Source organism: Arabidopsis lyrata (assembly GCF_000004255.2).
Source record: "Arabidopsis lyrata subsp. lyrata unplaced genomic scaffold ARALYscaffold_3, whole genome shotgun sequence".
Classification (NCBI taxonomy): domain Eukaryota; kingdom Viridiplantae; phylum Streptophyta; class Magnoliopsida; order Brassicales; family Brassicaceae; genus Arabidopsis; species Arabidopsis lyrata.
In genome coordinates this window covers 22,266,804-22,289,796 of record NW_003302553.1, presented here as the reverse complement: position 1 = coordinate 22,289,796, position 22,993 = coordinate 22,266,804, and the positions used below count along the sequence as shown (strand labels likewise).

The 22,993-nt window shown below is 34.2% G+C and overlaps 4 protein-coding genes and 1 non-coding gene across 5 annotated transcripts; 2 read left to right on the top strand and 3 right to left on the bottom strand.

Annotated features, from left to right (window-relative positions):
• The first annotated feature begins 4,431 nt into the window (after positions 1-4,431).
• Positions 4,432-10,021, top strand: LOC9320153 (histidine kinase 1). The gene is made up of 13 exons (XM_002886083.2): positions 4,432-5,189; positions 5,358-5,600; positions 5,691-6,464; positions 6,551-6,798; positions 6,900-7,059; positions 7,247-7,373; positions 7,468-7,557; positions 7,640-7,834; positions 7,930-7,999; positions 8,098-8,140; positions 8,223-8,360; positions 8,441-9,478; positions 9,556-10,021. Exons 1-13 carry the CDS (start codon positions 4,947-4,949, stop codon positions 9,790-9,792), a joined length of 3,606 nt encoding a protein of 1,201 aa, XP_002886129.2. The 5' UTR covers positions 4,432-4,946; the 3' UTR covers positions 9,793-10,021.
• A 118-nt stretch (positions 10,022-10,139) lies between these two features.
• Positions 10,140-10,213, bottom strand: TRNAI-AAU. The gene has a single exon. It is a non-coding gene; the product is annotated as a tRNA-Ile (tRNA).
• Positions 10,214-10,610: 397 nt separating this feature from the next.
• LOC9320152 (rac-like GTP-binding protein ARAC1) lies at positions 10,611-12,989 on the bottom strand. Its single transcript, XM_021030196.1, has 7 exons — positions 12,453-12,989; positions 12,220-12,307; positions 12,033-12,142; positions 11,872-11,935; positions 11,176-11,240; positions 11,019-11,084; positions 10,611-10,914 (listed from the first exon to the last, which is right to left on the bottom strand). The coding sequence occupies exons 1-7, from the start codon at positions 12,549-12,551 to the stop codon at positions 10,813-10,815; spliced, it is 594 nt and encodes a 197-aa protein (XP_020885855.1). The 5' UTR covers positions 12,552-12,989; the 3' UTR covers positions 10,611-10,812.
• A 571-nt stretch (positions 12,990-13,560) lies between these two features.
• LOC110229626 lies at positions 13,561-14,475 on the top strand. Its single transcript, XM_021030195.1, has one exon. The coding sequence runs from the start codon at positions 13,567-13,569 to the stop codon at positions 14,434-14,436; it is 870 nt and encodes a 289-aa protein (XP_020885854.1). The 5' UTR covers positions 13,561-13,566; the 3' UTR covers positions 14,437-14,475.
• Positions 14,476-14,526: 51 nt separating this feature from the next.
• Positions 14,527-20,378, bottom strand: LOC9320151 (vacuolar protein sorting-associated protein 35A). The gene is made up of 21 exons (XM_021030193.1): positions 20,167-20,378; positions 19,906-20,002; positions 19,685-19,808; positions 19,325-19,510; positions 19,050-19,137; positions 18,797-18,853; positions 18,613-18,702; positions 18,400-18,522; positions 18,120-18,254; positions 17,639-17,755; positions 16,976-17,215; positions 16,826-16,891; positions 16,594-16,683; positions 16,254-16,343; positions 15,942-16,031; positions 15,625-15,693; positions 15,470-15,550; positions 15,259-15,366; positions 15,066-15,169; positions 14,880-14,993; positions 14,527-14,802 (listed from the first exon to the last, which is right to left on the bottom strand). The coding sequence occupies exons 1-21, from the start codon at positions 20,257-20,259 to the stop codon at positions 14,601-14,603; spliced, it is 2,364 nt and encodes a 787-aa protein (XP_020885852.1). The 5' UTR covers positions 20,260-20,378; the 3' UTR covers positions 14,527-14,600.
• Positions 20,379-22,993: the final 2,615 nt, after the last annotated feature.

Below are 22,993 nucleotides of genomic sequence, written 5' to 3'. Positions count from 1 at the left end.
AAATGCTAAAACATCCTATAATTTGGGACCGAAGGAGTACAAAATAGTGATTGGTCTTATACATAGATGATGATAGGTCGTTTTTTTTTTTTTTTTATGAGAATGACCAAAATGTTGTTAATTAGATGTTTTAGATTATCAATGATGAGTTATAGTCGATTAGTACCTAACTTGACCATTAATAATTTGATATAAAAATAAAACTGTCAAAAAATGGAAATAACAAAATCTAAAACGTCAAATTATTTTAAATGCAAAAACATTACATATTCAGAAATCTTCAATCCATTTGATTCGTATCTGGTATCTGATTCAACAGAACCAACGTCTATTATTCCTAGAATTTGTTAGAAACTTAAGAAAATTATAAAATAATAATCACTCATTTATATAAGCTTACGCATAGGTCCACATAAATATTACAAAAAAGATCTATAGAACCAAAAGGGTAATGGAAGACTGATAGGAGATCGAATCAAATGCCCTATAATTGTCGAAACCACCAATGGTTACTAAGTGCTTTGCACCATTTAATCTTATCCTCTTCTTATTTTTTTTTATATATGTTATAAATATAAATCTTAAAATCCATTTATATGAGATAATATATATATATATGCTTACCGCATCTTCACTTTAAATTTCTTGTCCGATTCTCTCGTGGGAAATTTTTAAACAAGTCTTAATCGAGGATGTTTATCATTTCTTTGCTATTTTATATTTTCAATAACTGCCTCCTTCACACTGATTGTGTAAGATTATTTTACTATACATAATTAGAAAGAAATTGACCCAGCGTCTAAACTTTATTTAGCAAAGATATCATACTTTTCATGAGTTATTCTTAAGCTTAAAGTTTGTTTTACCAATGATCTATCAACATTTCTTAAATATTTTGGGGATATTTTAAAAATATATGTCATAATAATGGAATAATTACGTACTAGAATAATTTTTGTTTATTGTGATTTATGATTAACGGTTTAATTAGTTTAAAGGAAGTTGAATTTTCTTTTCTATTTAACATGTATGGTTTGGTTAAAGCATCGTCAAATTCAGAACTAATTCAGAAATTAGATTAAACCAGTATGTTTCCCCACACACAAAAAAAAAAAATTATAAATTTTTTTATGTTTTAGAAAAACATTAGCTTTTCATTTTCTTCTTTGTCTTGTGATATTAAACATGTATGTTGTTCAGCTCAAGTGTTTCCACTAAACTATTCATCTGATAAATCAGCTATTATCATAGTATATTTTAGTAAATCGTATTTCCATTTACTGTTTATGGCTAACAAATCTTATTATGTGGCAAAGATCTTTATCATTCGTAATTTAATCCTATTTGATGGTTTAGCACCTCAACCATGCATTAAATATAATACCTAAATTTATATGCGTATTAGAATTTGAAAGCTGTATATCCCATACATGTTAGTTATTATTATCAACTTGGCTTTTGTTTCCACAACCAAAATGAGCCACCACCAAAGAGCACACAATGTTAATTAAAAAGATAATATAAGATTATGATCTATGCATATCCATATGCATATAATTAAGTGGAATGTTTGTGAGACTTTGAAGATTCAAAAGGCTTACAAGTTTCACTAACCAGTAACCATGCATGCACATTTCTTTTTTAAGACACATCATTACCATTCACCTTAAGTCTTCCAAATAGATCCTTTTGAGATTTTGTTTAGATTTTCAAATCTTTTTTCTTTGGATTGTGATCTCATTTGTTATTGATTTGATGCGAAAGCTAGATTTGAATCTTGCTTTAAACACAAACAAACCGAAAAATTATATTAGCAGATTATATCTAAGAATTAAACTATACATGTTTTATCATCTAGATGAGTTGAGTATATGTATTTAATTACGATTTATACTTGAATGTTTGAATCTCTATGAATTAAAATTTGAAATATATTAATTACTTCAAATGATGAGATATATTCATATATTTAGCCACACTACAATCTTGTCTATCAACCTTTTTTTTTTTTTTTAACGAATATATGTATTCCACTGGATTGAAGAGCAATCCTTTTCAATACCTTGCAGAATCGAATTTAAGATATTGAGAGGAATGGTAATTGACTTAGTTGAGTTAGCCAATTTTGATCAACCGGATAATATTCATACAACACATAAAGAAAAATCAAATATCTCAAAGGAAGATACCTTCAAACCAAAAAAGAACCTTAAATATCTATTTATTTTTTAATCTACCTTAAATATATTTGACTTATTAAAGAGAGCTATGAATAAATTTGTAACTTTATTTTACCAAATTCACGGGTCGTTAATATCACCGACTATGCTTTATAGATTTGTTACTTGATCTTGAAGCTCCAAAAGATTCTTACTAAAGTTTGGTCAAAATTAATTATCACCATTGATATGATGAAAGCAAATTTTTTCCTTCCCATCAGTGACAGTTCAACCGTTTTTTCCCGTTAATCAGTGACAATTTTTTCATTAACCAATAACCTTAAATAGACTACTGAAAAAAGTTAAAGACATACTAAGCTTTTCAAAATCCATGTTGAGATGTTGAGCAAACAAAAATACTCTTCTCTTTCAATTTATTTGTAGTTTAACCAATTTTTTTTTTTTGCAAAATAATTGTTATTTTCAGTTTTCTATACAAAAAATTAAATGTATTTAATAGTTTTTGACCAATTATATTTTACAGCATGTTTTTATTGGTTGAATTAGTTGTAGTTAAGAATATTTTTATGTTAAAAATGTAAATTAAATGAGATTTTTGTGATTTCTTAATCTGTGCAAAAACCTTAAAATACAAATAAATTGAAACAGAGGGAGTATTGCTTAAGGGCCGATTAAGTTCTTTTTGCTCTCTCTTTTTAATTTCAAAAACTGATTTGTTTAGCTTGTTTAGTTCGTAGTATATACAAGGAAAGGAAATGGTCATATGTTTGTAATATCAAAACGGTATATGTTTTTAATGCTCTTCTAATTAAAAGTTGGCTATTGTACTAATGTGTGTGAATTGTGTTGGTCATTTGAGTTGTAACTTGTAATTGTAAACTACATGTATCCAACAGTAACAGTGCATTAAATTCTATATAATATTTGATAAAAGTTAATTTTATAAAAAAAATTATTAGCACTTACAACACAACATTATTACACTATAAGGAGATAATAATTTATTAGATCTCACACTTATCATTTTTATTGAAAACATAATATATTTTCTATAAAAATAATATTTTTAGATTTTTGATCAATTATAAATTTAAAATTTTGAATATTTATAATTACCTTTACCAAAAATTAATTATTATTTTGTTATCTAATTTTCATATGTATATTTTTGATTATGTAATTAAAATTGAGTTAATTATATACTAAATAATAGAGAAGTATTTACCAAACTTCAAAAATTGTTTGTGAAGTAAGTAAGACAAACAAATATGATTGACCAAAATGACTTTGGAATATCGGTAGAAAATTGACTTAGCTGAGAAACATCGAGACCTTTAATATAGCCGAAAAGTCAGGTGTACAGTTTAAACAATTAATGCACAGAATGGAGTTCCATACTAACCAAATATTTTATTTTGATTAATATTATAATATTGGTTTATATACATAAAAAGTGACATATGAATATATATATATATATATATAAGGTAATTATTTTTTCATATTTAACGTAAAAAATAAATGCGTGGTAAAAATGGATATAATCTTTGTTTTCGAAATTGTTTTCTGGTTTTTTTGAATATTTAACGAAAATAGACACGAAAAATAAAAGCAATCGCTATCTTCATTTTTTTCTTCTTAAATAGTTAATATGATTAAAACACGATTGTGGAAATGGGATACGTTTTTGATACACGAAGCCGACTAAGTCTCGAGAAACTAGGCCGATGAAAAACAAAATAACTCTGAATCCAAAACAAAGCCTAACAATGAAAACGAAGAAAATAAAAGAGAGTGATATAAATTCACAAGACACACAGATGAGAGCAGATGTCATGGGAGACATAGATAAATGTATTTTCGTCATTTTGTGGATATTTTCAACCCACTTAATATTACAGTTTTGCTACAATCCAATGAATATCGGGATCTTTTAAAATCGTTGAGATATTGTGTGATTAATTACTCTATAAATTCCATTAATAATAAACAATTCAATCAATTGTTATATACATATTTAGTTACTTTAATATTTATAAACCCGTACAAAAAATTTATATATGTTTTCTTTGTTATTGTATAAGTGTAAGACGAATCCATAAATAAATACCAATCCACAAAGCACAAATATTTGAAACTTTCTGAGATAGAGACAAGACAAAACTTGGGTCCTTTAAATTTCATCTTCTTTAAAATCAATTACCATTAATTAAAAGTTAAAAAACTTTGGAAAATTCTTCTTCGAAACCGTAGTACAACAAACAGCCTCTATATTTTCTGAAAGCCAAATATCTCTCTCCATTGGCCATTTTAGCTTCTACACATTCCCACTGGCCAAATTCGAAGATCATTCTCTCTCAATCACTTTACCCAAATCTTCTTGCTTTTTCCCTTATTTGATTTCCCTTTAATAAAGCATAAAGATTTCATCTTTCTATTTATTATTCTCTTTATAAATCAGAACATCGTTTTGCTTCTTCTCCTCCAGTCTCTAACCAAACTTGTCTTCTCTGTTGATGAAGAAGAGATTTTTTTCCCAATTAAAAAGTTTGAAGCTTTTGACATTTTCCTTCATGGGTTTCTGATTTGTCTACTAAAGTTTTGATTTTTTTAATTTGGGTATTAATTAAAAAGTGGGGAGTGACACAAGAAGCAGTATAGTCATTAGTTTCCACTAAGCAAAGCACCCAAAAGTTCACCAACAACAATAACAAAGAAAGAACCAATATGTGTCATTGTTTGTGATTTGGGATCATCTGAAACAAGATGAGAGGAGATAGCTTCTCAATGAATATTGAGAATATTCCTGATTCTCCAATGGTTTCGAGGAAGATCAGGAAGGTGTTCGATAAAATGACTCAATGGGTTACCCCTTGGAGAAGTAATTTGGAGAGTCCAAGAGAGATGATGATTTTGCGTGGAGATGTTGAACAAGATGAGTTTCAATACGCAAGTAGTCACTGTTTGTCTTCTTACTACAGTGTCTTTGTTGTTCGCCTCGCTATAATGGTTAGATTTCATCATCTTTTGTTTGATTTCATCTAATCTAGCTTGAGAATTCCGATCAAAGTTTCTGATGTTGGCATGTTTAGTTTATGATCAAACTTGAAAACCGAACCATTTGATGAGAAAGGTAGAAGCTTTGTGAGTTGAGAAATGTTGTGTGTGTGTGTGCAGGTGATGTTAGCAATTCTGATAGGGCTTTTAACCGTTCTAACATGGCATTTCACAAGGATTTACACGAAGCAGTCACTTAAAACATTAGCATATGGCCTTCGATACGAGCTTCTTCAGCGTCCGGTCTTACGGATGTGGAGCGTTTTAAACACCACATCCGAGCTAACAACAGCTCAAGTCAAGTTATCTGAATATGTCATCAAAAAATATGACAAGCCAACAACTCAAGAAGAGCTCGTCGAGGTTTCCTTTTCTGTTTCCCTGTCTATTCTTTGTGGTCCCATGTTTGGTTTGAGATCCTTTATTTACTTTTTAGTTAAAAACATTTATCAGATGTATCAAGCAATGAAGGATGTGACATGGGCTCTGTTTGCTAGTGCCAAAGCTCTAAATGCCATAACTATAAACTACAGAAATGGATTTGTCCAAGCTTTTCACAGAGATCCAGCAAGTAGCAGCACATTCTACATCTTCTCCGATCTAAAAAACTATTCCATCAGTGGAATAGGGCCTGAAGATGTAAGCGGGTGGAACAACCAGTCAATACACGGGAACATGACTGCCATTTGGTACCAGCAACAGCTTGATCCAGTAACAGGGGAAAAATTGGGAAAGCCTCTTAAAATTCCACCCGATGATCTGATCAACATCGCAGGAATCTTACAAGTGCCAGATGGTGAAGCTTCTTGGCATGTGACAGTGAGCAAATACATGGACTCTCCGCTTCTCTCAGCGGCTTTGCCTGTCTTTGATGCATCAAACAAGAGTATCGTGGATGTTGTGGGGGTGACAACTGCACTTTACAGCGTAGGGCAGTTGATGAGAGATCTTGTAGATGTCCATGGTGGACATATCTATTTGACATCTCAGGAAGGATACTTGCTTGCTACTTCCACAAATGGTCCTCTTTTAAAAAATACAACAAACGGGCCAAAGCTAATGAAAGCCATTGATTCAGAGGAGTGGGTTATAAGGGCAGGAGCCCAGTGGTTAGAGAAAACTTATGGAAGTAAACGCCCTCAAGAAGTTCATGCTGAGAATGTAAAGCTTGGTAACCAACGATATTACATTGATTCATTCTATCTTAATCTCAAGAGACTTCCAATTGTAAGTTTTCCCTATCAAGAGTCTAAGCTAGATTTAGACGCCCAATAGGATCACCTTGTTGAGTTCTCTGTTTACGCATTTTGCAGATAGGTGTTGTCATTATTCCCAGGAAGTTCATTATGGGAAAAGTGGATGAAAGGGCCTTCAAGACTTTGATTATACTGATTTCTGCTTCTGTCTGCATCTTCTTTATTGGATGTGTCTGCATTTTGATTCTCACAAATGGAGTTTCAAAGGAGATGAAACTAAGAGCAGAACTGATAAGGCAACTGGATGCAAGAAGAAGAGCTGAAGCTTCAAGCAACTACAAAAGCCAGTTTTTGGCAAATATGAGGTTGGTCATCACTGTATATGCAAGAGACAAGTTCTTCCGATTGTTTAACATTCTTAATGCTTAATACTGAAATGAGCTTTTTGAAATCTTCTGCATTCTAGCCATGAGTTGAGGACACCTATGGCTGCTGTGATTGGATTACTAGATATTCTTATATCAGATGATTGTCTTTCAAATGAGCAATACGCAACAGTCACTCAGATCAGAAAGTGCTCTACCGCTCTCCTCCGGCTTCTCAATAACATACTGGACTTGAGCAAGGTGAGAAATTATAAGAAAAATCTTATTTTAGTTTTGATATATGAAAAAAATCTTCAAGTTTTAGTATTACATCTGGTTACCTTAAGTTAGGCAGTGAGTAACATTTTAGTTGTTTTAGCTGTGATTTTCCCGAAACTAGTATGTTAATTGTAGCTACAAGCTAATTTCTTCCTTTTCCACCTCATAGGTTGAGTCAGGAAAGCTTGTTCTGGAAGAAGCTGAGTTCGATTTGGGGCGAGAACTTGAAGGACTTGTTGACATGTTCTCAGTGCAGTGTATTAACCACAATGTAGAGACAGTTCTAGACCTCTCTGGTATGACTCGGTATTATATTTAGACAGCCACTAATGAATTTTTCTACAATGAATGTTTGGTTATGAACTCTCATATATTTTTCTCTTTTTGCAGATGATATGCCAGCGTTAGTCAGAGGAGACTCGGCAAGACTTGTTCAAATATTTGCAAATCTTATAAGCAATTCTATAAAGTTTACAACAAGTAAGTTTTGTGACCATCTATCTTCTCTTCGTTTTCATGAAAGAGATGCATTGCTAATTATAAAATGATGGTTGCTTTGCAGCGGGTCACATAATTCTTCGTGGATGGTGCGAGAACATAAATTCTCTACATGATGAGATGAGATTAACTGTTGACAGGAAGAAACCATGGGCTCCAATGAAGACAAAACTGGTGCAACACAGAAATCATTTGCAGAAGTCTTGTAAGAACGCGAACAAAATGGTTCTTTGGTTTGAGGTTGATGACACTGGATGTGGTATGACACTTGAGTTCCTTAGATTCCTTTTGCTATCCGCTTTATCAATCTCCCAAATTCTGAAAATCTCTTTATTATGTAAATATTATCTTCAGGAATAGAATCAAGCAAATGGGACTCGGTTTTTGAGAGCTTTGAGCAAGCTGATCCTTCTACCACTCGGACGTAAGAGATCATGATTACTGCAAGCAGTGAATGTTTAAGCAAAAACTGTGCTGTTAGTTAGTTGAATCTTATATCTCGCTGGTCTTATATTTCTTCAGGCACGGAGGAACTGGTCTTGGACTATGTATCGTGCGAAACTTGGTGTGTTAAGTTTTGGAACTTAAGGAATTAATGATTCATAGAAGCAACTAAATTATCTGAAACCTACTTTGTAATTTTACAGGTTAACAAAATGGGTGGAGAAATTAAAGTAGTGCAGAAGAATGGCTTAGGGACTCTAATGAGACTGTACTTGATTTTGAGTACTCCTGAAACTGCAGATCAAAATATCCAGCCAGATTTCTCCAAATATGGTCTCGTGGTACGTAATCTGGGAAAGAAATTGTTATTGGTGTAAAGGTTATGTGTTTGTGAAATTGTTATTGGTTTTGAATGCTATAGGTTTTGCTTTCCATGTATGGAAGTACAGCAAGAATGATCACATCGAAGTGGTTGCGTAAACACGGCATTGCAACTGTTGAAGCATCGGACTGGAACGAGCTGACTCAGATCATTAGAGACCTTTTGGAGATGGGAAGCCGTGACAACAGCTTTGATTCACAGAACAATATTGCTGATTCACTGAGAGCAGAGCTTTCAAATATAGAAGAAATCAAGAACCCTGTGTTTGTCGTAGTGGTGGATATCGGAGTACTTGATCTCACCACAGATATATGGAAGGAACAGCTTAACTACCTCGACAGATTCTCCAACAAAGCAAAGTTTGCTTGGCTGCTGAAGCATGACACCTCCAATATAGTCAAAACAGAACTTAGACGAAAAGGGCATGTCATGATGGTTAACAAACCGTTGTACAAGGCCAAAATGATTCAGATTCTGGAAGCTGTAATAAAAAACCGGAAGAGATGTAATGGCTTAAGAAACAGAGGAAACGGAAGTGATGAATCCCACGATTTCTTAGAAATCGATCCAACACAATTCGACACTTGCAGTTCCGATGATTCCTCTGAGACATCTGGCGAGAAACATATAGATAAATCTGTGCAACCAAGCACCTTGCACTCTCCAGTTCTTAAGAACTATCTCATTGACGCCAATAACAGCAATGATGACTCAACATCTGCAAGTACGACTCAAAAGAACCTAGAAGAAGAAGATTGGAAAGATCGGCTGTATTCAGGAATTGCATTGGATGGAAAGAATCAGAAATCTCTTGAAGGTATTAGGATCTTGCTGGCAGAGGATACACCCGTTCTTCAACGAGTAGCCACCATAATGCTTGAGAAAATGGGAGCAACTGTAACTGCAGTCTGGGATGGACAACAAGCAGTTGATTCCCTCAACTACAGGTCTATAAATGTTCAAGATCCAACTGGAGAACCGACATCGTCAGAAGAAGAAACCGCCAACAACTCTATAAATCCGCAGAGTAGTTTACGGAATTCCTCACCTTATGACTTGATCCTCATGGATTGCCAGGTAAAGTTACTTTTCACTTATGAATTCAATTCGACATGTTAAAACATGACATTTTATCCAACATTTTCTCATCGTAGATGCCAAAAATGGATGGATATGACGCAACGAAGGCGATAAGGAGAGCAGAGATTGGCACTGAGCTGCACATTCCAATCGTGGCATTGACAGCGCATGCAATGTCTTCTGACGAAGCGAAATGCTTGGAGGTTGGAATGGATGCTTATCTGACAAAGCCTATAGATCGAAAGCTTATGGTCTCTACCATTTTGTCACTCACTAAACCATCAATATTCCAAACTTCATTGTCTGCTTGAAGCATCGGGTTAAAAACTAACAAGAGAACTTCTTTTAGTAGGTTCGGGATCTTGCATTTTGTATATATTTGAATTTGTAGTTGACGATGAGGTTTTTGGGGGTAAAGAAAATCCTGTTTTTTGGTCAGTTTTTGTTTACTGCGATACCAAGAATGTTCTGTACTTAAAATAAGAATACATTGTATACTTGTTTTGAAGATGTGAAGTTAAACGACAAAGTTTCACTGCTTTTGCAGCTGTTTTTAAGCAAAGTTCAGAGTTCAGACATTGCCATGTTGTTTTAAGGGTAAAGAAAAACATGTTGTTCATTCGAATCTCGGCCAAATAAAAAGGGTTAAAAAGCAAAATGGCCCATGCAGGTTTCGAACCTGCGACCTTCGCGTTATTAGCACGACGCTCTAACCAACTGAGCTAATGAGCCATTTGTTCTACCTCCTCAGAGAATTGTTATAGGTAAAACATGGACGAGGACTAGAGGATTATTACGCTGAATTTGATTTGATACATCTGAAATACAGTAATATGTTGGCACAATTTAAAAGATTTTAACTCTGAAATCTCTTGAAGGTATAAGGATTTTATTTGATTTCATTTCATTTTAACTCTTTTTGTGTGTTGCAGGTTCATCCAGTGTTAATGGTGATCATCTATGGCAGAGTCAGAGCAGCCGAGTATGTGAAGCATCATATTTTCGTTTGTTTGTTTGAAAAAGAGTAAGAGTAGAGAAGTAGTAGGGCAATATTAGGTCTCAGCTAAAGCTGAAGTGAAAAATCCATAATCTCTACTTCATCAACTAGTCATTGAACTGGAAGGAAGAATAGAGAAGTAGTAAGTGCAATATTAGGTCTCAGCTAAAGCTGGAAACTATTCATCAGTAAAACAGAAGTAATCGTTTTTTTAGGATTAAGAGAGATTATCACAACGAACTCTGGAACAATTTTTAAGTAATCGTTTTCTTCTTAAGCCTTCACTAGAAGAAGAGTGGATGAGACAGAGAGAGATTAGGAAAACGTAGAGAAATTACAAAATGGAGCAGGCTTTTTGTGCTTTGCTTTTCTTTTTCTTCTGCTTTGGAGGTTGAAGAACCACTCGGATCGCTGCATCAAATACACCTTTCACGTTCTGCACTTTCATATAAAAAACACACAAGCTGTGAGAAAAGCTCAGGTAAAGAAGCAAAGTCATGTAATAATACTCGAAACAAAAGGGAAGTTTTTGTTTCTTGCCTCCTGTGTTTTTGAACTGCACTCGATGTATGCAGGAGCTCCAATTAGCTTCTTCAGCTCCTCTCCCTTTGATGCCCAAAGTGGGGAATGGTTAAGAGGGTTTCGTTTTAAGTACCAAGCTGAGTAAATTGACCCATTTCAAAGAAATTATGAATACCTGAGCAGTGGTAATAGGTACCGCGCCAGGGTGGTCAATGAAGAACTGTTTGTCATCCCGAAGATCTGGCATTTATTATGATGAACACAAAAAATAAGCAACAGAAAAGTCACAAAAATATTAGGTCTAGATGGATCAGGCAGCAGGGCGAAATTGAAGCAGAAACCGCTACACCAATTTTGACAGAAGAAGCTTGTAAACCTAGATTATTGGGAAAACCAGCCCTAATTGCATGTGGTTGTCTCTTACAACTTAACTATCAAGAGAAAATGTGAAATAAGATATACCAATTGTTTCATAACGTATCCCAATATTTAATAGAACAGAAAGAAGAAACATCACAGACAAGCTTGTAAACCTAGATTATTGCAGGATTTGTGATACCAAAAATCAGGCCTAGTTTCCACTAGATCAAACGAGCTAAAAGCTACTACATGTATATATCTTGGACGTGAACAAATCAAAACAGAACCAACGAATGTATTATAAACACAAATCTGGTGAAGCAAAAGCTTAAATACTGTATCTCGTCGACGTGAACAAATCAAAACAGAAGCAGTAAATGTATTGTAGAAAAGTTTCACAACTCTCTAGAGAACCTGAAGCAATGGGGAAAACCAAAAAACAGGAGTGCGTTTTGTCTCGAATACGACACAAAAGAAATTAGCAGACATATATGCCAAAAAAGGAGCTTACCTAGTTTGGTTCCAACAAGAACTATTGGGACACCAGGGGCATAGTGCTTCAGCTCTGGGATCCACTGCAAACAGAAAACAAAGCAGCAAGAATCACAACCAAAAGACTTTCTTCAGTTATCAATTCAAAACATGTAGCAAACTTCATTTCAAAAAACGCACCTTCTTGGAGACATTCTCATAACTAGCCTTACTGATAAGAGAGAATGCTAAGATGAAAACGTCAGCACCGCGGTAACTCAAAGGTCTTAATCTGTTATAATCCTCCTGCCCTGAAAAACAAAAGCTTCAGACCCCAAAGCCATAGCTGCCACTACTACTAAGCAAGATCCTCAATATTTGCCAGTACCTGCGGTATCCCACAATCCTAGATTCACCGTGGCTCCATTAACAACCACATTTGCGCTAAAGTTATCGAAAACAGTCGGTACATAATCCTATTCCAAAGAAGAAATTCACAAGATTCAATCAGATATACAAAGCTCGACAATGGATCGATCCATGTAGCATATAACAAAACAATAACAAATCAAAAAGCAGATACATGATGATTCAATCAAAGGAAGGGAACATTATATATACCGTAGGAAAAGTGTTGCTGGTGTAAGAAATCAGCAAACAGGTTTTACCAACAGCTCCGTCGCCAACGGTGACACACTTTATGAACCTCGAAGCGCTCATTTCTCTTCTTCTCCACCAGAAATGGAGCTACGTACGTACGATCGATCACACAAGAACAAAATTGAACAAAAAATAGCAACCTCAGATCTACAAAAACCTGAGGAAACAACCTAAAAATAAGCTCTCAATAGCGTTTTTGCTCCTTTCAATTCACCAACTCCGGTACAGAACAAAGAAGAAAAACCCTAGAGATGTTAAAAGAGGAAACCCTAATTGGAATCGGAAATGTGAGAGATGAAAAGAAGAAGGAGAAGAAGAATGAAGGTGAACAACGATGAATCGTCGTATTCGAGAGAAAGAGAATGAGAGAGGAAGTAGAAGAAATGTGATGGCCGGAAATTTATGCCATTGAAGCGTTCACAATACGAACAATCTCCTCCATCAACTTTCTCCGATTGTTTTGCCTTTTTTTTCTTTTTCTTTTTCTCGTTTCTTTTCTGTTTTTTTTTTCTTTCAAAATTTTAAGTTTTAACGTACAATTTGCTTTTTTTTTTAAAATTAATTTATAATTCATTTTTTTTATATATAAGCTGGATCACTTTATTTCTATTATTTCAGTTTCTTTTTTCACTTGTCTATTTTTTCAGCAAAAAAAAAAAAAAAAGTAAACTGAAATTTTTTTAATAAAAAAAATATTAAGCATTATTGACAAAAAAAAGATATATTAAGTATTCTATATATACAGTAAATTAATTTTGAATGTCACATTCTCCACAACAACATTCACATATCATGCCTTTCTTCAAACACAATGTTGTAAGTTTCATTAGATAGATATTGAAAATGTTTTCGTGCATAAGTTGCATATATTGAAAGATCTATTTCAACAGAATACATAAAACGGAAACTTTTTATGAAAACCTCATCTAATATCCAATGTTAAACTCAGGTACTAGTGTGACCAATAAAGATTCATATAAACAAACATAGCAAACTCCACAAGTTACAAACCATGAACCGCCTTGAATATCCGAGGTATAAAAACCAGACCTAAATCAGGGGTTTTACAGGCATTATGATCCTGTCTCCAAGAAGCGGTGGTTACCGCATCTTTCTCAACCCTTTATCTCCGTATCCCCTGTTTACCGAGCTCATTCATGTACAAATTATCAACTTTAGGGATTACTTCCATACGCTCAATGCTTTGAAGCTCAGGTCTGGTTACTTTCTTTATGTGTTAAGCCGACTACAAGCTTTGTGTGGAATTCTTAATCTCCATGGAATAGCCCATGTGAGAGAGGATCCACCTGTTCTGTTACGGCTTTACACTCATATTTTGCGAACCCTGGTTTTAGCTTCCTCTGGTATCTTGAGGTATGAGTTTCTTTGCTTGAAGGACCGTGGTCTAATGCTCTTAAACCCTCCCTGCAGGATCTTTGATGGTGGTTTTGGAAGCTTTTCCAATGACCACTCGTCATCAAGCTCTTCTGACGTCTTCAAGTTATACGTTTTCAATACCACCTCGTTTTGCTATGTTTTGTCTAAGCTCAATTCTAACTCCACAACAATTCTAGCAAGCAACGTCAACCACCAGAGCACCATCACCTATGCTCGAACCTTTGTCAAAGCACTACTTTGTGTAGTTCTTCTCGTGCCGGCGAGATTCAAGTCTTTGGCCCCTTCACCAACGCCATCTCGTCTCTTGACAGTGGCAATTTGTTCATCCATTGACTTGTTCTTGGAAGAATTGTCGATAAACTTTGACCTCACATGTACCAAAAAGCTTTTTAGCTTTTGGCTCAAAGCTCTCAAGGATCCTTTGTCGATTAACCTTATCTATCCTTTTATCTTTCTTATGGTAACTTTGGGGTATGCCCCTTATTATTGTGCTTTAAACTTTGGGATCTCAGATCCCTTCTATCTCTGTATTTGGCTTCTACTCTAATGGAATGAAAACAAATCTTTGTCCAAAAAAAAAAAAAAATCAGGGTTTTTACATTTCCAGCAGCAATCAACACAAGTCCCTTCCTGATTCTCAAACTGACTCAAAGCAAAGCTCTTTTTTTTTTTTTTATAACAAACTGCGACTTCTTTGACCAACATGAGATTCTATACTTTGATCTCCTGGTATCTCTCACCAATGGCACCCTCTTTCTGCTTTTCGAACTCCATGAACTGAAGCGTACTTGCAAAGAACGATTCAGCAGATGGATCAGATGCCATCGATTCTTCGTTCTTGATTAGTTTTATCAGGCTTTCCACTGATTCAACTGTTATCTGTGGAACCCCTTTCTGATAGAAATAAAGGTACCTGCCACAGACAATTCACATTATGTGATGCTGCTTGCTGCTCACAAGGGTTTAGAAAATGAGATGTAAAGCGCTTACTTGTTTAGTATCTCGATGAAGAGGGTAACAGATCCTGTACTACCCCGTGCTTTGTTGGCCATTTGTTGAGCCGAATTTGCAATTTTAAGCGCTCGTTTCAGACAAAGTAGAACCCTGATTTCAAGTAATTTACCTGATGAGCTATTTTAAACGAACTGTGTTCTATCGCACAGAATAAAGTATTACCTTTCTCCATCTTGTATGGTCTCACGATCTTCCAGCCAGAACAAATGTGAACAGGCATAAACAGCTCGACATTGATCAGGTTTCTTTAGAAGTTTCGCTGAATACTGCAAGGGGATAAGTTTTCCCTTATCAGCCTTTAAGCAGAGACAATTGAATATGGCAAGAGACTAATTAACATATCAAGATAAAATACCCCTGTAGCCTTGTGCGTTAATGTATCTCTATTCTCAACACCAAATACGTGCATCCTTTGCAGAGTTCCAATTATAAGTTGTAACGCGGTCACTTGGGCCTTTGAGTCCTGTTCAAAAGGCAAGTTTTTGACACATGAGAGAGAGTTAAACTCACCTAGTTACTTTGGTTTAGACACGAGACATATGAACGTCCACGAAAACATAACTAACCGAAATTTCTTCTTCGTATAAGATGTATGCCTGGGTGAAAAATTCGTATGCAATTGGTTCTTCATCACACTTATTCGCAGCCTGATGAAATAGGAAAATTCTGTGAGCATTTTACCGAGTAAGTGCATACTAAATAAACAGGTAATTAGTTTTACCTCAGCACATTGCAAGTACAACCGGAATGCCAGGTCAGGTGATGGAACATTAGGTAGCGCTTCGATAATCTGCAACAAGCAAAAAAATCCAACAGATAAAGACAAGAAATGATAACTGTAGCGGAGACGGAGCAATAACAGCAGTCTCCTTTGCTAATATCTACAAACTGTCGATTGCGAATTTTCAATGTTGTCAATCAGCTAGTATGAACTAACTTTGGCCAAGTTTAAATAGAGTAATGTAGCTCTGAGACACATTGTTCTACCTAGAAAAACAGATTTGAACACTATAGGCAGTGAAAAGTTATGAAACTTACCTGATTTAGAAATTGGAATATTTTAGTAGCAGTAACGGAAGCCTCTTTTCCAAAAGGATTGTCTCCTTCCACTGGCAATCGCCTGATTAGCTACAATTTAAACAAAACAGATAACAAAAATTACAAAATTTGAATAAGAAAAATTTAACAAACTATAACAGATACTCTTCTATGCGGTATGGCAGATAAATAGAAACAACCAAACCATGTCATCGCAAATCAAACTCAACATAAATTATGAGGGGCTTTAAAGAATGGCATCAAAACACTGAACTCTATGTACTTTGAATAACTTCGCTTAAGAAATCAAACCTTTAGAGTAGAAACAACAAGGGGAGGAATGGTGAACTTTAAGCGCTTTGGCCCTCCTGTCAGGAAATGCTTCTTCAGGATACTGACTATCTGAAATTTAATTAAACAGCTTCAAACACTGAAAGCCAAAACCTTAATAGAATGTTGAAAGAAATGATGACTCCTGGTGATAAGTAAAATCTATGACTGAGTTGGAAATTACAAACAAAGAATAAAGGCAATTGGGAATAAATGCCATAAAACATTAAAATCTAAATGTAAGCCAATAACTAGAAGCCTAATGTCAACATAAAGATATGACACACATGAATGAATCTGAATGTGCAAAAGCTTCATGCACCTTAAACATCTCTTCTGGGTCATCATTATATAACATGTGAATGAGACGCGCAACAGAATTCTGCTCCTCCTCAAAATCATCTTCATCAACCTAAGAGCGTAGAAAGATATGTACAGAAGTCAAAATTCAACTTTCTTTTGGGGTTCTGGCTCATATATCTGTATTCACAAGTAATTGAGAGGATATGTCTCGAAGTACAAGATAGAAAGTATAACAAAATGCTTATAACAACCTCAAGACCTTGCGGCTCATCCAAATCGTTGATAAGTCCTTTAATCAGTTCAAACAATGCTTCAACCTACCAAAGTAAAACAAGACAGAAAATTCAATTTTACCACACAAATAGTTCAACCCAAAGGGTAAGGGCATAAAAAATTCCTACCTTCTCCGCTGTAGTAATAAGAGTATTGTTTTTCATAATGCTTCGAATTATAACAGTAGCCATTATTCTCTTTGTTTCGGTATCAAGGTACTCCACTACAAGGGGATAGTTAGTTAATTTAAGGGCGGTGACAACATCATTATACTTCTCTAAGGGAGCACTTAAAAGCGAAACAAGCTCCTTTGTTGCACGAGTGTCATCAATCTTTCCTTTTCCGGACAGTTGCTTAACACATGATCCCTGGGAAGAGAAAGTGAAGAACATTAAATTCAAACTCTTTCATCCAATGTACCTTATACCAGTAAACATTCGTATAAGATACAAAGTAGGAACTTTTCTGCAAATGTAGCGAACCATAAACTTGTATAAAAAGCACATACATATAACAGAATAATACATAAATTGCTGAACCAACATCCACTACAAGAATAATAAACAAAGATGAACCTTAAATCAGTTTTTTTTCTATACATAAAAAGATTGGCATCTTTTGACACAGGTATCATGAATTTAGCAATGTCTCAGCAATGTGAATAGAATGACAAGATAATCTAAATAATGAGATCAATAGAGCCACTAAGCAACATTGACAGAACACAAAGTATTTAAACTTGACTTAAGAAGAGAACAATAGGTAAATACAGTCGCTATAAGAAAACTGACCAACACTTGGTCCGCATAATCAAGCCGATCAGGGTGAACATGAAGAGTAAACTTGAGAAGGGAGGAATATAGGGTTACTGCACTCAGAATAGGCATGTCTTCTTGCGCTTCTATCACCTGCAACATCATAGTATTTCCACTAAGAAATTTTTTTCATCGAAGAAAAAAGGCGTCAAAACCACATAATTTAAGAAGTAAACAAATATGCAAAACTGTGTTAAGAAGGGTCACGTTTTGCAGCGGATACATCCAACACATAAAGAACAATGCATCTTTCTACATGTTGATGGAATCGTCTAAAGTGAAGAGTTTCACTTAAAAAAGAAATGTCAAGCAAAAAAAAACAGTTGTGCCTTCTCCATGTCTTTCGTGATGCTAACAAGTCCAGTCAACAGGATTTCTAAGCTGTCATTACTTTCATACTCTTTTACAGAAACAAAAGTGCAACTGGACTCACAGCCTACATACACGTAAAGGCTACCTTTCCAATTGCATTATTCAACTTTGAGAAAGCTTCCACTTGCAGGAAGTAAGGTAATACTTCAGCATTTAAGGCAGCATAATTTGACAGCCTCTCCATTAAACGGGAAAGCACTGTCATGATGTCAACTGATGGCTGAGAAGAAAATCAGAGAGAAAGTGAGAGAAACAGGAGGTTAGTGAACCACTGACATAAAAAAACCTGAAAGTGCAGTTGCAGCCAAAATTAAATGATTGGGAGCAGAGCATACTGCTAACTATGAGAGAGCTACTCAGACTACCTGAAGTTGTGGACACGCCCCAAGAAGTACATCTAGAGTCTGCAAGTGATACTCGTCAGGAAAAACTTGAATGATACAGTCTATTAGGTAATATTGGGCAATCTCATCTCTGCAGTTCACTATCTGAGAAATCATAAGACAAACATTAGTTTTTGGTAAGGGAATAAGTTAAGTTTGCATGTGTAAGTGTGTTTATAGGATATAATATTTTACCTGCTCTAAGACTCTAGGAAGAACTGTATCTCTGTACATATCAAGGTCCACACCTTCTAACTGACTCAGCACGTGAAGGTTCTTTCCAACCTAATACGTGAGGGAAAACGTACGCTTCCGTCAGTACAAAACAAATGGTAGGCACTTCAGTACACTGTTACCAGCTGTAAGAAAGTCATATTACAAGGTCACGAAGCTCGCCCCTCTCTTTCTCCCGTCTCTCCTTTTCTCGAGCAGGTCCCTGCAGACCAGAAAGCCCGATAGCAAGCCTCAGCTCAGGATCATCAAAGGGTAATGATTCACAAGCAATACAACACCTGCATGATCAGAATCATGCTCTCATAGTCCAATTATATCTCCATGAAGTGCAAACATTCTGGCAAGCTCGTTTCTAAAATGAGTAGAAGGGTGTATAACAATCTTGAATCATAACTCACCTGATGTTGCATTCTGACCCAGAGTTTATTCATCTCAGTAAAGTTCAGTAGTACAAACTCCACAGCATCTGTGACTGTATCAGCATCTCTGTAGAGATTCGAAAACGAGTCACCAACCAGATGAATCAAAATGATTTTAATTAATAGCCAACATCCTAAATGACGTCATAAGAAACTAGGGATTTTGTCTAAGAAGATAATTTAAGCACAAGCAAGAACCCCATGCAAGTCCCAGCTGCTATGAAGAAACCGAATAATAGTGTCTACGTGCTTACCCTTCATACTCAGAACCAATGTCAGGTAATTTATCTCGACTAATCTGCGCAAGGTAACTTCTCAAGAAGAGACCACGTAGAGGATGCTGAATCCCACGACACATCTCAACAAGATCTTTAAGAATTTCCTTGGAAGGAGCTTCCTTGGTTTTGATATAAACGGATCCTGCTGTACATAGGAGATACCTAGGGAAGGGAAAAAGAAAATGAACAGATAGTACTTTTAGCTAGAAAAGTGAACAAACTAAAAATATCTGAAGAAATGCTAGCAACATAAGTAATGATCAAATAAACCATCTTTAAGATTATATGAATTTCATAGGAACAGACAAGAGAGAGGGAATTGTATGAGTAACTTACAAACGTGGTAATATGTTACCAGCATGCTGAACCAGCTCATAGAGTTCAATGACCGAGCAGCCACGCCGAGTTTCTTCCATAAAGAAAATCTCAAGTTTCCTCAATTCATCAAAAGCTCGCATATCTAAAAACCATCAAATCAGATCACAAAAAAAAACCTATAAGTCAAATTAGGCGAAACATATATGATCATGGGAGATCAGAAGACGGAAACAACTCACAGAGATCATAGTACTTGGGAGGTGATAGCTTCGAAGTCCGTAACTCGCTAAGCATCTGAGCCGAATACTTGAGAGCATCTTTCAGATTATTCGAGTCCTAATTAACCACCACAAGTTTTTTTCCCAAGATCAAAATTAGGGTTTCCATTCAATTCTACACATCTATGAAAAGTGCCAAACAAATTTGGAAATTTCTCAATTTCAATGAAAATAGTCACGGAGAAAGGAACAGAAGAAGTAAAGGGGAAGAGCAGAATTTACAATAGCGCGTTGCATGTAGAATGCGTTTTGCTTGAAAGCAGCAGCACCGGCGGCGAGCCATTTCTCTTCATCTTCTGCTCCGTCTGCGATCATCTTCTTCTTCTCTAAATCTCAATCTCGATCTCTGGGTTTCTCACTTTTCAGGTTCTTTCGTTTGTCAAAAAAAACGACCTTGTGAAAAAGTCTTTAGAGGGGAAAATTATGTCATGCTTCACACGTGTACGCTTTCCTCGCTATCTACCGTTCGATGTTTCTACTTAACTTTAGATCTAACGGTCCATAGTCTATTTTACCAAACCGAATAAAATCCAAAATTTTAACCGAAATCGATTCTAGTGTAATACTAAACCGAACCACAGAAACTAAATTTATTCCAATTTCATACTTTTACCCGAAAAGGTAAGCCAATGACACTTTAAACCTCGAAAAAATTTCACTAACACTATAAATTATCAAAATAATTTTAGTAACAGTTTAAGCCTCTGAACTAATTATTCTGTTTGTCCCACCATAAAAAATGATGGAAATTTTAATTTCTATTTGTTTAGTATACATTTATTTAATTTAATTCAAATTTAAATTAATTTTATTATTAAGTACAATTAATAAAAATCTAAAAAAAAAAAAAAAAAAACTTCACCTTCTTCATTACTCACCTTTCAACTATGAAATTTCGAAACTAAACTTCTGAAACTATAGATTTAAGCACAAGAAAAGTTTATAGTATAATAATATAAACCAAATAATGAAGAATATGAGGTACAAAAGAAACTTAAATAGAATAATAAAAATCAAAGAATTTCAAAATTTAGTCAGAAAAAGAAACATTCTTCGTATCGGAGGAATCTACTTTTTTTTTTTTTTTTACTTTTCTTACTAATCGTAAAATCATAATAAAGAATAAAATTAATTAAAACTTAAATTAAATTAAACAAATTTATATTAAACCAACGTAAATTAATTGTTCCATCATATTTTATGGCGGTGCAAACATGAAAGCTAGTTTGGAGGTTTAAAGTGTTAGTAAAATTATTTTGGTGGTTTATAGTATTAGTGGAATTCATTCAAGGTTTAAAGTGATACCCAATGATATTTTGAAGGTTAAAAATGTGTTTTTCCCCTTTTAGATATATGTATTTTAAAATGACGATATCAATTTATTAGTGTTCTAAAAAGTGATATAGGCGGTCGTTTAAGTTCCGACTAGACGTTAAACATTTAAGCGACACTTATACAACCACCTCGACCGCCTAAAATCATACCAACTTCGTTTTAGTGTATTTTCTAATTTCTAATATGTTTTATCTCTATATACATAATTATAAGGGAAATTGTTAAAAATACCCTTTTTGGTGTGCCCCTTTTCAAAAATGTCCCTTTTAGATGTCCATTTTCAAAAATGCCCCTTTTTAAATCTGAAATTTTTATAAAGTTTTATTAGGTTTATAAGGTACTTATGGATTGTAACTACTACTTGAAGACTCGATCCAAGTATTTATAAGGTTTTATAAGGTGTTTTTAAAGGTTTTACAAGTTATTTTAAAGGATTTTAAAGGTTTTTCAAAGGTTTTACAAGATATTTTAAAGGTTTTTAAAGGTATTTAAAATGCATTTATAAGGTATTTATAAAGTATTTATAAGATTTTAGATACATAGAAATGTAGTTTGTGTATCTTTTAATAATATTACATACATATTTGGGTAAATCTTATATTTTTAAGAGCATTTTTTATAAGGTTTTTAAAAGTGGCATTGAAAAAGTGACATTTTTGCAATAACCCCTAATTATAAATGTTTATCTATCTATACTAGTATTTTTGCAACACTTTGGTGACGGGTGGGTAAAAATGATTCCGGGTATATCGGATACCCGATCCGTTTTTTAAATTCCTTCACAAAAAATTTGTTGGGTCGGGTTATATTTAACCCAACTCATACACCGGATATTTCATATTTAATAATTTAGATATTTAGAAGATTTGATTAAGATTCATAATTATGATTCTCCTATCATCTTTGTTTGATTTGTTTTTAACTGTTTTGAATCATCATATAATACATAAAGTAAAAAAATGTGTGTTCGAAATTTGTTTTTTTTCTGCATATACTGTGATTCGAAATTTTAAAAACGGACATATATTATTCAATTGACGAAAATGTGTGTTCAACGTTCTACATCCTCCGGGTTTTATAAGAACATTAATAAAATAAATGAGTTTTTTTTTGCTGGACGGGTTTGGCGGGATGGGTTTTTGAATCAACAATAATAAAAAGATTAAAATATCATTAATCCGCTGCTTCAATACGGATTAAATCCTTTTTTTTAATACCACAAATATTAGACATATTAATTGAGTCTCATTTAGAAAAAAATTGTATAAAACCAAAAATTGTCCCGAAGTATAATGTCCCGTGGTCTTAGAGGATGATATGATTTGTAAACTTTTATATATAATAAATAATCATTAAATTTTAAAATAAAAACAAATCACGGGACGGGTTAAGAAATTACGGAAGAGGTTATATTTCGGAAAAGAATAATATGACGGACGAATTTGAATCAATATTTATATACCGCTTTAATACAGGTTAAATCCTCCGTTTATTAATAATTGTCTCGTGGACTCGTGGTATACCGTTACTTAATAACAATTATAAACTATAATATAAATAAATATGTTATAAGGAGATACAATTTACAAAATATTTTTATACTAACTTTAAAATTAAATCAGTTAAAATCTAGTTGCTTGATATAAAGTTAAATAGATGTTGTCTACACCGCCTAAAATCAAATGTTTTTTTGGTTTGACAAAGACCTTAAACC

Bases quoted from the DNA above. Each gene is read 5' to 3' on its own strand.
- LOC9320153 (XM_002886083.2), top strand. From the start codon at position 4,947: ATGAGAGGAGATAGCTTCTCAATGAATATTGAGAATATTCCTGATTCT. The intron at 5,601-5,690 runs GTTTCCTTTTCT...AACATTTATCAG, and splicing joins CTCAAGAAGAGCTCGTCGAG to ATGTATCAAGCAATGAAGGA. The intron at 6,465-6,550 runs GTAAGTTTTCCC...CGCATTTTGCAG, and splicing joins ATCTCAAGAGACTTCCAATT to ATAGGTGTTGTCATTATTCC.
- LOC9320152 (XM_021030196.1), bottom strand. From the start codon at position 12,551: ATGAGCGCTTCGAGGTTCATAAAGTGTGTCACCGTTGGCGACGGAGCT. The intron at 12,308-12,452 runs GTATATATAATG...TCTTTGGAATAG, and splicing joins CCAGCAACACTTTTCCTACG to GATTATGTACCGACTGTTTT. The intron at 11,241-11,871 runs GTAAGCTCCTTT...AATAAATGCCAG, and splicing joins TCTTGTTGGAACCAAACTAG to ATCTTCGGGATGACAAACAG.
- LOC110229626 (XM_021030195.1), top strand. From the start codon at position 13,567: ATGATCCTGTCTCCAAGAAGCGGTGGTTACCGCATCTTTCTCAACCCT.
- LOC9320151 (XM_021030193.1), bottom strand. From the start codon at position 20,259: ATGATCGCAGACGGAGCAGAAGATGAAGAGAAATGGCTCGCCGCCGGT. The intron at 19,138-19,324 runs GTAAGCACGTAG...GAATCTCTACAG, and splicing joins ATTGGTTCTGAGTATGAAGG to AGATGCTGATACAGTCACAG. The intron at 18,255-18,399 runs GTAGTCTGAGTA...TTTTCTTCTCAG, and splicing joins GGGCGTGTCCACAACTTCAG to CCATCAGTTGACATCATGAC.